Source organism: Vipera berus, assembly GCF_964194415.1.
Source record: "Vipera berus genome assembly, chromosome: 3".
Lineage (NCBI taxonomy): Eukaryota > Metazoa > Chordata > Lepidosauria > Squamata > Viperidae > Vipera > Vipera berus.
The window spans coordinates 51,398,283-51,410,656 of record NC_138204.1 but is presented as its reverse complement, the minus strand read 5'-3'; the positions used below and the strand labels follow the sequence as shown (position 1 = coordinate 51,410,656).

General features: G+C 40.8%; 1 protein-coding gene across 1 annotated transcript; it reads right to left on the bottom strand.

Annotated features, from left to right (window-relative positions):
* Nucleotides 1-2,004: 2,004 nt before the first annotated feature.
* Nucleotides 2,005-7,576, bottom strand: SRSF3 (serine and arginine rich splicing factor 3). Its single transcript, XM_081323933.1, has 6 exons — nt 7,419-7,576; nt 6,528-6,735; nt 5,721-5,855; nt 3,740-3,778; nt 2,953-3,039; nt 2,005-2,762 (listed from the first exon to the last, which is right to left on the bottom strand). The coding sequence occupies exons 2-6, from the start codon at nt 6,731-6,733 to the stop codon at nt 2,735-2,737; spliced, it is 495 nt and encodes a 164-aa protein (XP_081180059.1). The 5' UTR covers nt 6,734-6,735; nt 7,419-7,576; the 3' UTR covers nt 2,005-2,734.
* Between the last annotated feature and the right edge of the window lie 4,798 nt (nt 7,577-12,374).

Genomic DNA, 12,374 nt, shown 5'->3' with positions numbered 1-12,374 from the left:
AGGACCAACCATATTGTACTTGGTAACCACAAATAGGTGGCTGCCAGTATTTAACCTAGAATTACCAGCTGGCCTCCCATCCAAGTACTAACCAGGTTCTGTAGATTTTCTTCAAAATGTCAGCTAGGTACCAGCCAATTAATCTTAAATGAACAACCTCATTACCTATCTTCAACTAGATGTTCAGTGTTTATAAGCTTGAAGTAGACCTATATGAAAAATAAGCAAAATTTATTGTTCTCAGATGTTCCTAAATGACTCGATTTGAGTATTAGTTCTGAACTACGATAATTTAAATAAACAGCTATTTCACAATGGGCTACTAAAAGGTGAGCAGTGCACGGAATGCTTTATGGCCCATATAACTTGACAGAGTACCCTATTTTTCGGACTATAAGACGCACTTCCCCCAAAAAAGTGGGGGGGAAACGAGGGTGCGTCTTATGGTCCGTAGGTGATCGGTATGGCCAGCCCCAACCTCCACAAGTGGAAAGCAAGGGAGATTGCCAGGAGCACGAATCGGCACATGCTGAGAAATGCCGCTCGCGCTCCTGCAATCTCCCTCACTTGGTTTCAGCCTGCTTTCTCTTGTAGCAAGGGAAGCTGAAACCGAGTGAGGGAGACTGCAGGAGCGCGAGATCGGCCATTCGCGTTCCTGGCAATCTCCCTCGCTCTGTTTCAGCTTGCTTTCTGCAAGAGAAAGCCAGACCACAAGGCCGCCTCCGCAGGTACTGCTCTAACGCGGAGAGGGAAGGACAAAGGAGGGAAGGAAGGAAAGAAGGAAGGGACAATGGGAAAGGGAGGGAGAGAAAGAGGAGAAATAGGGAGGGAAGAGAAAGGGAGAGAAAGAAAGGGAGAAAGAGGGAGAGACAAGGAAAGAGGGAAAGAAAAATAGGAGAGAAAGAGGGAGAGAGAGGAGAAAGGGAGGGAAAGAGGAGAAAGAGGGAGAAAAATAGGAAGAGGGAGAGAAAGAGGAGAAATTAAATTAGTAACATGATTAAGTGAATCTAGTTTCCCCCCTAACTTTGCTTGTCAGAAGGTTGCAAAAGGCGATCACATGACCCTGGAACAATGTGACCATCATAAATATGAATTGATTGCCAAGCATCCAAATGCAAATCACATGACCCTGGGGATACTACAACGGTCATAAGTGTGAAAAATGGTCCTGTCACTTTTTTCAGTGCCGTCGTAACTTTGAACAGTCACTAAGTGAATCGTTGTAAGTCGAGGACTACCTGTACTTTTATCATTTTTTTCCTTTTGGGGGGGGTCATGTTTTTGACACCTTGCTGGGCGACTGGTTTTACTCAGACATTGCCTTGTCCTAAAAGTGGTACAATGGATGAAAAGGTTGAAAAGCCGTTTTAGTATACCGGTACTATTTGGTTCAGAATATTTTTTCTTGTTTTCCTGCTCTAAAAACTGGGTGCATCTTATGGTCAAGTGCGTCTTATGGTCCGAAAAATACGGTATATTAAGTCTTATGAAGTTCCTATTTGATGCCCCCCACTTTGAAGATCTTCCGTTTAAAAAAAGATTTAAACATTTAGGATCTTTGAATTATTTTTAAAAACCATGAGGAAATTAAAACAGATTTATTTCCACTGGAATGGATTTAATTTAAATGCATGAGACCAATAAATATCTGTGTACAAGATCAATGTGTATTTAGGCATTCAAATCACAAACCATCAAAGGCTTATGTGGATAAATATTGCATGCAATACTTAGGGGGAATTTTAAAGCTCTGCAAATGTTAAGAAAAATAATTTTTGTATGATTTTTACTTGCAAGGCAGAAAGCCAACTTTTGATGTTGAAGCTTGAATTCTCAAATACAAGAGTAATGGAAGACAGCATGCTAAGCCAAACAGCACTAGTGTTTACTTGGAAGTTAGTGCCTTCAAACTATTAACAGATTTTAATTTAGCTAAACCTAAGTCAGCCTATATGTTTTATTTTGCATGAATGGTTGTCAAGATACAAGAGTTAAATACTTAGAATGATTTGTAACAAAAACTTTAATCTCCAAGAGTTTACAGTGACAACTTATGCACAATGAGGAAAATTTCTATCTACAATGTACCCTTACACATATGTACTTATCCAATCAAGTTAATTTGCATTACAAATCTGCTTTACCAGTAGTGCTCTACACAAAAAGGTGTAATATTTAATTTGCATTTTGCACAACAAATGTAATTCTAGCATAAATCAGTACTCGATTAAGAAAAAAGGCTATCTACAAGTTTTCAGTCTTCTTGTTTACCATTAGTTTATTCTGGCCAATTAAGCCTCCACATTTCATGCTGCAGATTGTCCATTCACAATTATAGCAAATATTCATGATTTACAAGTCCATGTGTTAATTTATTTTTGAGTTTAGCTTTTACAGATTCTAGAATATGACCCAGAAGACTATGAACATTTGCTGCTGCAGGTGTTTTGAGGATTTGTTTGGTAGTCCTCTGCAAGGTAACTGCCTAACATTATACAGTTTATGCTTTAAGGGTACAATGTAGAACAGGTTTATTACACTTTGAATGACCTGTCCAAAACCATATATATTTTCACAACTGTTACATGTCACCTGTTACAAAAGAAACAAAATTTGACAGCTAAAACATTTTTAAAATGCACGAAGCTTTATCAGGTCTTAAACAAAACAATGTTCTGTACATACTGTCTTCAGACCAAAATGTGACTTCCTGTACACCATTCTTCTTGAAGTTCTATTTCCTGTCATTTGACCTGGAACGGCTAGAGTATACACAAAAGATTTAGTTAAACAATGATAAATGAACTCCCAAATATATTTCAATGTCATAATGTAAATACTGTTACCGTTTACATTTGAATATTCAATTTGGCCTGTATACGATCAGAGACTTTTAAGGACAAAACGTATTTTTAATCACTCTAATATTTGAATGTATCCATATATTCTTACCTACGAGATCTGGAAAATGAACGGGAAGGCTTATGATTTCTCTCCCTTGAGAGTGATCTCTCTCTCCTTCTATCTCTAGAAAGGGACCTGTAAAAAAAAATCATAAAGTTGCATCAAAAATCAGGTTCTAGAAGTGTTTTATCAATCTCAAATAGAAATACTGTGTTAAATACTTTTCTGTTAACACTTGTGGCTGATGTATACATATAAACTGTTCTCTAGAGTGATTTAAGAGCTGTAATATATATTAAGCTCTATCATTGCTTCAGATTCATGCTTGGCAATCCCAAATAGATTCCACCTGAATAGTTAGTACCAGAAAAAGTCAAGGATGGTTTCAGAATAAACTGAATAAACTACTCCGCAAAAATTTAACAATTCAATATATATCTTATTCTGAAGCCATCTAATTCAAAATTAATTTTTCCCTCTTGACAAATTAGAAAAGGTCATTTTAAAAGTTTATTTTTATACGTAGTTCAGCCACTTCCTTCCATTCTGTAGTGTTTCTCAACATTGGCCACTTTGAAGTGTGTGGACTTCAAGTCCCAGAATTCCAGAATCAGCAAACTGCCTGGGTAATTCTGAGATTTTAAATCCACATATTATGAGGTTGTTGTGGTTGAGAAGTACTAATCTAGTGTATGGATCATTAGTGCATTACACTACCCATTCCCAGTTCTACAAAGTCTGTTTATTTGTGAAACATTTTAATGACACAGGGAATGTTTCTTTAGATCTATATGTGAAATAGTTTGGCAATGCATGATCAGCCTCAACAATTTACCTGCTGCGACTACGGGAAAAACTCCTCCTCCGTGGAGATCTACAATCAAAAAAAGAAAGGTAAGTCTTTTCATCAATTCAACACAAGTGAGGTGAGGTAATTCCCAACTTGTCAAGTCACTGTTGGGCCCAGTGAATGTGCCAAGATAAATGGCACCCATCGTCCAGCAAAATGGAAAGATTCAGGCATTAAAAAGACTCAGCGTGATCAGCATGTTTCCAGCCATGAGTTTGTTTTAACTAATACCATGTCATAGCAAACCTGTCTCCAATGCAGCACTTCCATCTCAACAAAATCCACTGCCTAAGACTATATCAAAAGTCCCACAAGTAGTTCCAAAATTGGTATAACTAGTGCTTTGGAACCCATGCAAGGCAGAGTACCAAGTGAAAGACTAATGCACACAGTGACAATGACATTAGAGCTGCATCTGTGAATGTAATTTTTTAAAAGGTCATAGTGTGTTTAGTCTAAAGAATCTTAGCTTGCCCAGTTTATCCCAAAAAATAATTGTTCTGAAATAGTTAGTAAAACAATTTAAAGGTGAAAGGAGATGGCAGTTTTTTTGCAAGGAAAACCAGTTAGCAATTAAGTTTGCCCAACTCACATGCAAATATACTGCAGCTTAGTTATTTATATTAGATTCCTTAACACCCTTAAAAGTTTTGTTCAAGCAACATATGTATGTTACCACGAAATTATGCACAGCCAGCCTTTGATTGAGAAAAATAATTACTTATAAGCCGCTTACTCCTTATTTTAACCAGCAGTAAACTGTATAAGCAGGAAAAACTTACTAGTTTTTGGTTTCAACAAGCTAGAAATGGTGAGGTGAGGCTGCCGGACTGACTGCCAAGAAGAATTTGCTGAAAAGGTTTTGCCAGATGTTGCGTTGTATTTAGTTGGTTGGCGAAGGGGGTGTTGTGGATTTTTCCTGCTTTTTTGTTAGCCGAAGGCTGCTGCTGTAGTTGTTGTGAAGACATTTGGTAAATAAACAGCTGAGCTGATTGGCCGGGAATGTGTGGGCGGTCGAGGTGGCTGCAGCCGATTTGGTTAAGGTTGGAGAGAAGGCTGAGAGAAACAGCATGCTCGGGAACCAAAGGGCGGTGCAACCTGACGACTGGCCATGCCTGGGTCATGTGAAACGACACCAGCCAAGCTGAATGGGGCGCGCTGGTCACATGACGCTGAAAGGGCTAGTTGACTGGCTAATGCAGACTCAGAGGGTGGTGAGAAGAGACATGATGGTGACTCTGTAACGGGTTCATTTTTATTAATAGATGGACCAAAAAGCATAAAAAAATGAAAAACAAGCCATCAGTACAACCATCTAGCAGCTAACAAATACTCCTATTGTGTTCTACAGTGAAAGGGAACAGGTTTCATTATTTTGTATGGACTTCATCTGCAATAGGTTGAAGATCAGCCCTTGCAGAAACCAAGTTTTAAGTACTGAAGTGAGTATTTAACACTTCATCAATTGTCCAGGTCAGAAGATGCATTACCAAGTAAAAATCAGCTTTGTTTGGGAAATTCATAACTGCAGAATTCCAGTGAGGCAATAATATTTCAACACTTATTACAGTTGAAATTTAGCTGAGCAACTATTGTTTCAGAACCCATAAAACAGTTGCCTGCTTAGCATCACTTGTGCCAAAGTAAAAACAAACTGAGTGAAAAAATCCAAGCTGTGTATGTAATGTTTATCAACAAGAAAAAAAACTGAAGTACTGGGACGAAAAAAGAAGTGACTAGATGAATATACCTCGGAAGAAAAGATGGTAATCCAGGTTAGAGGATACTATCAACTGGTACAGGTACCCAAGGACAGAAGCCAGTGGTCAACAAGTGTATCCCTCTAATACCTGCTTAATGCTTTAGAATTTGGTGATTTGATAGATAGTGCAGGTTTTGAAACATCTATTTTGTCAAAATGGTAATACTGCCAACATCATTAATAAAGTTATTTCATCCTGGATACCTGCGGCGAGGTGGAGGACTTCTCCTACGGTAGTCATCTCGAGGTCGTCTACCCCATGAGGGAGGTGGGCCACGGTTCCGACTGCGTTTTTCACCATTGGAGAGTTCCACCCTGACCCGACATCCACACAATGTTCTGGGAAAGATCATGATTGGCATTTGTAGTTTTAAGTCAAACAACTTAAGGACATTTGCTCAGTTTCCTATACTAGAAGTTTTCCAGTGTTTTAGACAATTCCTATCAATAGTCAGTGGTCAGAATAATCTGAACATAATCTTGCAAGACAATTTACTTTGACCTACTGCTCACAAACTTACTTCATTATTGGAGAATGCCATCAGTACAAGTACAAAAATCCAAAATGTTATTTTTTTATTTCACTTTTAAGTTTTCAGTATAGACACTACCATTTAAAGAAATTAACACACAAACATAATTGCCAGTAATTTGGTTGGACTGAATCATTATTCCTATTAAGAATGCTTAAAATTTTAAATACTAAATCAAAATCCCAAGTGATAGAAGTACACAGTATTTCTAAAATCTGGTAACCTATGAAAGAAACTTACATTGAGTTGCTGTCAAATTAAAATCTTTCCCAAACTAACAATTCATACAAATACAGCAGATTTTATTTTAATTTTCAGTAGATCAGTACATAGAACTACCTACAAAAAGTCCTTCACTTCAAATCCCTTTAAAGGAACATTGTAACGTTTTTTTGTTTTTCGCCATTCATTCTATTTTTTAAAATCAGAATGCTCACTTGGAGGTTTCCCCCCCAAAAAAAATCATAGAGAAGTTTACCTCCCATCTAGTTCTCTCACTGCATCAGCAGCATCCCGTGGATCTTCAAATTCAACGAAAGCAAAACCAGGGGGATTTCTAGCAACCCAGACGCTGCGCAGCGGTCCATAGTAGCCAAACGCTCGTTCGAGTTCAGTTTTGTTGCCATTGTTCCCAAGGTTTCCTACGTAAACCTTGCAGTCCAGTGGACACGAATCACGATGCATCTCTGAAATTCATGCAAAAATGGTAATCAATACGCGCAAAACCGACAATCATAGCGGAAGGTAATCTTCGTACCGATCATGAAACAAGTGCATCTTACAAATGGCATACAGGATTATTACCGATAAACGCTATTTTTTTTAAAAAAATCGTTGTAAACAATCGACTTCCGAGTTCACAAATGTTTAATTTATCGAAAAAAATATTGATTTAAGAAACTTGTTCTTGGTGCAAGTCGAATTCCGAAAATGATCTGAAGTTGGAGAAATTAGCTAGCTCAATATAAAATCAGGACGGTAACCCCAGCAGCGACTTTTTCCATATACCACATACTCGGGGAAAGGCTTTCGTAAGCAGAAGAGCATACCAGTTAAATAAACCTCGTGCTCATCCACAAGGAAACACACACGTAGAAAATGGCGCGCTCTTCTTTAACCGCTTTTACCGTAATAGATTAAGCTACGGGAGTCCCTCACAACCTCTCCCTTTGACTATTCCCCGTTCGCCTCGGGTGCGAGTACAGTAAAAAAAAAAAACAGCCCATCAGTCCATCTTCTCTCCCACGGTATGCGATCAATCCTAGATCGCAGCATCTTTGACGCTATTCCGATCACACAAAATGGCGGCGGCTCTTTGTCCGCTAATGCAACCGCGAGGCCTTCTACGCCGACCCACCCTTTCCCTCACCGGCTTCCTGGCCAGGAATGTAAAAGGCTCCCCGCGAGCGGCTGCCAGTCTTTTCCTTCTTTGCCTCTTCTACTTCGTTTTGCAGCCCCCCCAAAGCGCGGTCGGCGTCGCTTGCTTTCCCGCCAAGACTCGATTCTGCTACCTCTTTCACTTCTACCCACTGGACAAAATGGCGGACAGCGCCTCCACGCCCTGAGTTTATATACGGCCTGCTCAACCAGCACGTGATCAAAACATTCGCCAATAACAAGGCACCTCTCTGATGATTGACTTTCTTCAACACCCTACCCTCTTCCTAGTGCACAGCTCAGACTGAGGGAGCTGGTCGGAGGGCAAAGTCGGTTCGCCTTAGCAACCGTTATTATGGTTGGCGAGGGAAGGAAAGGAAGGGATATGTGGGCCCAACAATGGAGACCAGGGAAGGGGCAGTGATTAAGTCGGTCTTCTTTTGCGCTCAGCGGGTTTTTTTTGCGATGCATAAAGGCTAGACAGGATTCTTTTTTTTCATGCATTCTGTTCTTTCTGTGGAATAGTTATGTCCCAGTTGATGAATGTTTTTGAATATCAGGACTCTGTGATACTGTCTTAACTACAAACCGCATTGTGTTGCAGAAAAGGGAGGGAAAAAAGGGACGTTTACTCAGACCTGACTTTCCAAACCTTGTAATGTTGCAGCTCTGTTTCGGATACTGCCGGTTCAGCGCTGAATGAAAGTGACTTCATTCTATACTTTTTAAAAATTATATCTTGCAACCGAAAACTTTTTTTAGATAAGGAAAACAATGATTAATAAAACATAATTTCCCGTTTCTTGCCAAAATTGCTAACTGGCCGAGTATCTTGCTCCTATGAATATTTAATTTGAATATTTTAGTGTTTTATTGGTTGTACTGTTTTCATTCTTTTAAAATGTTTTGAATATGTTTAATATTTTTTGAATTGTAAGCTGCTGAGAGTCATTGAGAAGGGCGACTACAGAAATTGAACAAAAAAATAAAAATATTTTATGCTAATGATTTAACATATTTGAGCTCTTTAATCAGAATATGAAAAATTTTATTTTTTATTTTTTTTTAAATTGCATTTATATCCTGCCCTTCTCCGAAGACTCAGGGCGGCTTACAAGCTTAGCAGTAGCCTTCATTCTATGTATATGCCTGCTTTAAAATGATTTCAAAGGTCAGAATCCCCCGGTAAAGTGAAGCATTCATGCAATTTTCAGTGGAAGCACCTTGTTCTGGTTATCTTTAGACTAAGATGACATGAAAAGGGGCTAAAAACAATAATTTAAAAATTTTAATAATTTACTTTTGTGCCAACAGATTCTCAGCAGAAAAGAAGCAACAAATGTTCCCAAATGGAAGCTTTAATGATTTGTAAACAAATGGGCTCTGGGACCATGCCAAGTGGATTTGGGTGGACTAGTGGAAAAGGAACCACAAGCTGGGAGAAATGACAAAGTGGGGAAAGTCGATAGTCTAATTGATGAAGAGTTGGGAGTTTGGACTATTGCATCAATAGGGTGTTTCTACATTTTCAATGGTGAACTCTGCCTTGGATTCTGTAAAACATAACTATTTCACCCCACACAAAAGTTTTTCCTGCAGTACACAATGTTAAAGTCTGAGATGAGGGAGAAGTCTAATGCCCAGATATTTTTACATCTGCATAATTTGTATGAAGATTTAAGACCCCACCCCAGTCTTTTCACTTTTTGCATGATGTATTTGTTAAAGGCCAAACATGCAATAGGTGAGTAAAATATACTGCTTTGTTTCTTTGATCAATTCCCAAACCCCGCAGCAGATCTCTGGAAGACGTTACAGGTAGTCCTCGACCATTTTTCACACAACTCTTGCAGCATCCTCATGGTCATATGCTCAAAATCCAGAAGCTTGGGAACTGATTCATGACAGTTGCAGTGTCTCAGGGGTCATGTAATCAATCACCTCTTGCAACCTTCTGACAAGTAAAGTCAACGGGAAAGCCAGATTCATTTAACAACTGTGTTACTAACTTAACAACTGCAGTGATTCACTTAATAACTGTGACAAGAAAGGTAAAGTAGAGCAAAATTCACTTAAATGTTTCACTTAGCAACAGAAATTTTGGGCTCAATTTTGATGGAAAGTTGAGGACTACCTGTATTGCCATTACCTGTCCTATATATATGCAACTTGCTAAATTATCACTCGTAGTTTAAAATGAGTGAGCTGGCAATAAGCTAAACGTATTGCATTTTTGAAGTACCGGTATAATGCACCATGTAGTTTCCTTTGAACATGTGAATGGAACAACAGGATTATTATTAATCATAATTTATGATTTAGAATGATGGACAAATAGATCATTATGACTTTTTAGACCCTGTAGCTTGCGCTCTAGACCCTACCTTTATTGTTTAAAAAATCATTTATTTTGGTTGCTCTTAAACTATTGTTCCAAACAAGTCTGTGTAACTTGTAAATATCCTATCAAGGAACCTATGGGGCTGATGTCTTCTACTTTTATATATTTTGCTTTAAAATGGTAGCTTGCAGCAAAGTATATTCCTCTGAAGGAATATTCAGAAATGATATAAATGTGCTACTGGAATTCACAGAGGAGATTGTGTGTGTGGTGTTTTCTGAGAAGTACCTTGGTGCTTCTTTTGGGATCAATATAAGTAGGACCTGGGTGGCATATGGACAGTGTCTTACCACAGTGTTTTTCAACCACTGTTCCGCGGCACACTAGTGTGCCGCGAGATGTTGCCTGGTGTGCCGTGGGAAAAATTGAAAAGTAATTATAAAATACTTTCTTTGTGTTTATTTGATTCCTATTCAAGAGAATTACTTTATATATAGTCAATATAGGCACAGAGTTAAATTTTTTAACATTTTCTAATGGTGGAGTGCCTTGTGATTTTTTTCATGAAACAAGTGTGCCTTTGCCCAAAAAAGGTTGAAAAACACTGTCTTAGCATACCCCAGTTGGGTGGCAATTTGCATCTTTTCTATGAGGATGTGTTTTTCATTTTTATGCTTTTTTGCGATTTCAAACTTGTTTGGGTTTTTTGACCCCTTCCTGGTCTACACACATTGTACTGTTGCTATTGCACGGATATATTATCACTATTATCTCCATCTTTCTCCAATTGCTGATTTTCTCATGGCAACTACATTTTGGAGAGATCTTACCATCCCTGGCGTTAATAATATTTTTTGGTGTGAGGTGAAATGATGGGCAAAAATCTGGATTACCAGTAAATGGAAGCAAATAGTCTTTTGCATCTTTTTCTGTGATTGAAGTCCAACCTAGTAACGGATACTTTTGCCGCTGATCCTTAGTATGGAGTGGAATACTGCATGCAAGTGAATAGCCCAAGTATAGAATACAGTATATATTTTGGTCTAGTGCACAGGTCGGCAACCTGCGGCTCCGGAGCCGCATGCGGCTCTTTGAGCCGTCTCTTGCGGCTCCCAGCCGCCCGGTGCGCGCGCACCTCTTCCAACGGGCAGTGGTGCGCGCGCACCTCTCCAAATGGAGAGTGGCACCGCCCGTTTGGAGAGGTGCACGCGCACCTCCCCGAATGGGCGGAGGTGCGCGCGCACCTCCCCAAACCTTTGGAGAGGTGCGCGCGTACCTCCGCGCGAATGGGCAGCGGTGCCGCTCTTTCAGGAAGCCCGCCGCGGCCCGTCTGTGAAGCTGCCGAAAGCGGCAGCTTAGCAGACGGGCCGCGGCAGCTTCCGCAAAGAGCGGCGCCCCTGCCCATTCCGAGAGGTGCGCGCGCACCTCTCCGAACGACCGGAGGTGCGCGCGCACCTCCCCAAACCTTTGGGGAGGTGCGCGCGTACCTCCGTGCGAACGGGCAGCGGTGCCGCTCTTTCAGGAAGCTGCCGCTTTCGCAAAGATCGGCAGCTTCCTGAAAGAGCGGCGCCGCTGCCCCTTCGCACGGAGGTACGCGCGCACCTCCCCAAAGGTTTGGGGAGGTGCGCGCGCACCTCCGGTCGTTCGGAGAGGTGCGCGCGCACCTCTCGGAATGGGCAGGGGCGCCGATCTTTGCGGAAGCTGCCGCGGCCCGTCTGCTAAGCTGCCGCTTTCGGCAGCTTCACAGACGGGCCGCGGCGGGCTTCCTGAAAGAGCGGCACCGCTGCCCATTCGCGCGGAGGTACGCGCGCACCTCCGGTCGTTCGGAGAGGTGCGCGCGCACCTCTCGGAATGGGCAGGGGTGCCGCTCTTTCAGGAAGCTGCCACGGCCCGTCTGCAAAGCTGCCGAAAGCGGCAGCTTTGCAGACGGGCCGTCGCCATCGGGCAACCGGGAACCGGTTCCATCTCATTTTTTAAAAAATGGCAGCCGCGTGCGTCCGCGCATGCGCAAAAAACTTTTTGCGCATGCGCGTGCATGGACACACGCACGCGGCTCCCTCTTTTTTTAATTTGTGATGGAACCGGTTCCCAGTGGCTCTTTTTCTTTTTTAGGTTGCCGACCCCTGGTCTAGTGTCATATAGATGTGAAATTGTTGCATTTTGCCATCTAGTGGTGAGTTAAATACATCTGTTTCCCTTTCTGGTAACGATATCAGTAATAGTTTCATTTTTTGCTTTCACAGTTTTCTGTGTTCAACAATTTGGACATAGCTGCCAGGCTTTGGACATAGCTGTCCCACTATGTTTTATCATCTCCACCATAGTAGTTGCATAGTATTTGTTTTATGATGCAGAGAATTTCAAGCAGTGTCTAATTATCAGGAAGATATACAAATTGTTTTAGCAGCGTGGCATTCTGAATCACATTGTATTCAGCCTAAGGTTATTCAACGCTGTCATGTACTGTTTAATAATCCCATTTTCTTTCTTGCTTACTTGATCAATTGGGACTGTAAATATAAAATTCTTCTCTCCTGCAGTTTTCTTTTGTGGGATGTATTCTTTCAGTTTCATCCCCTCTTATCAGTTGTCAAAATAATTTACAAT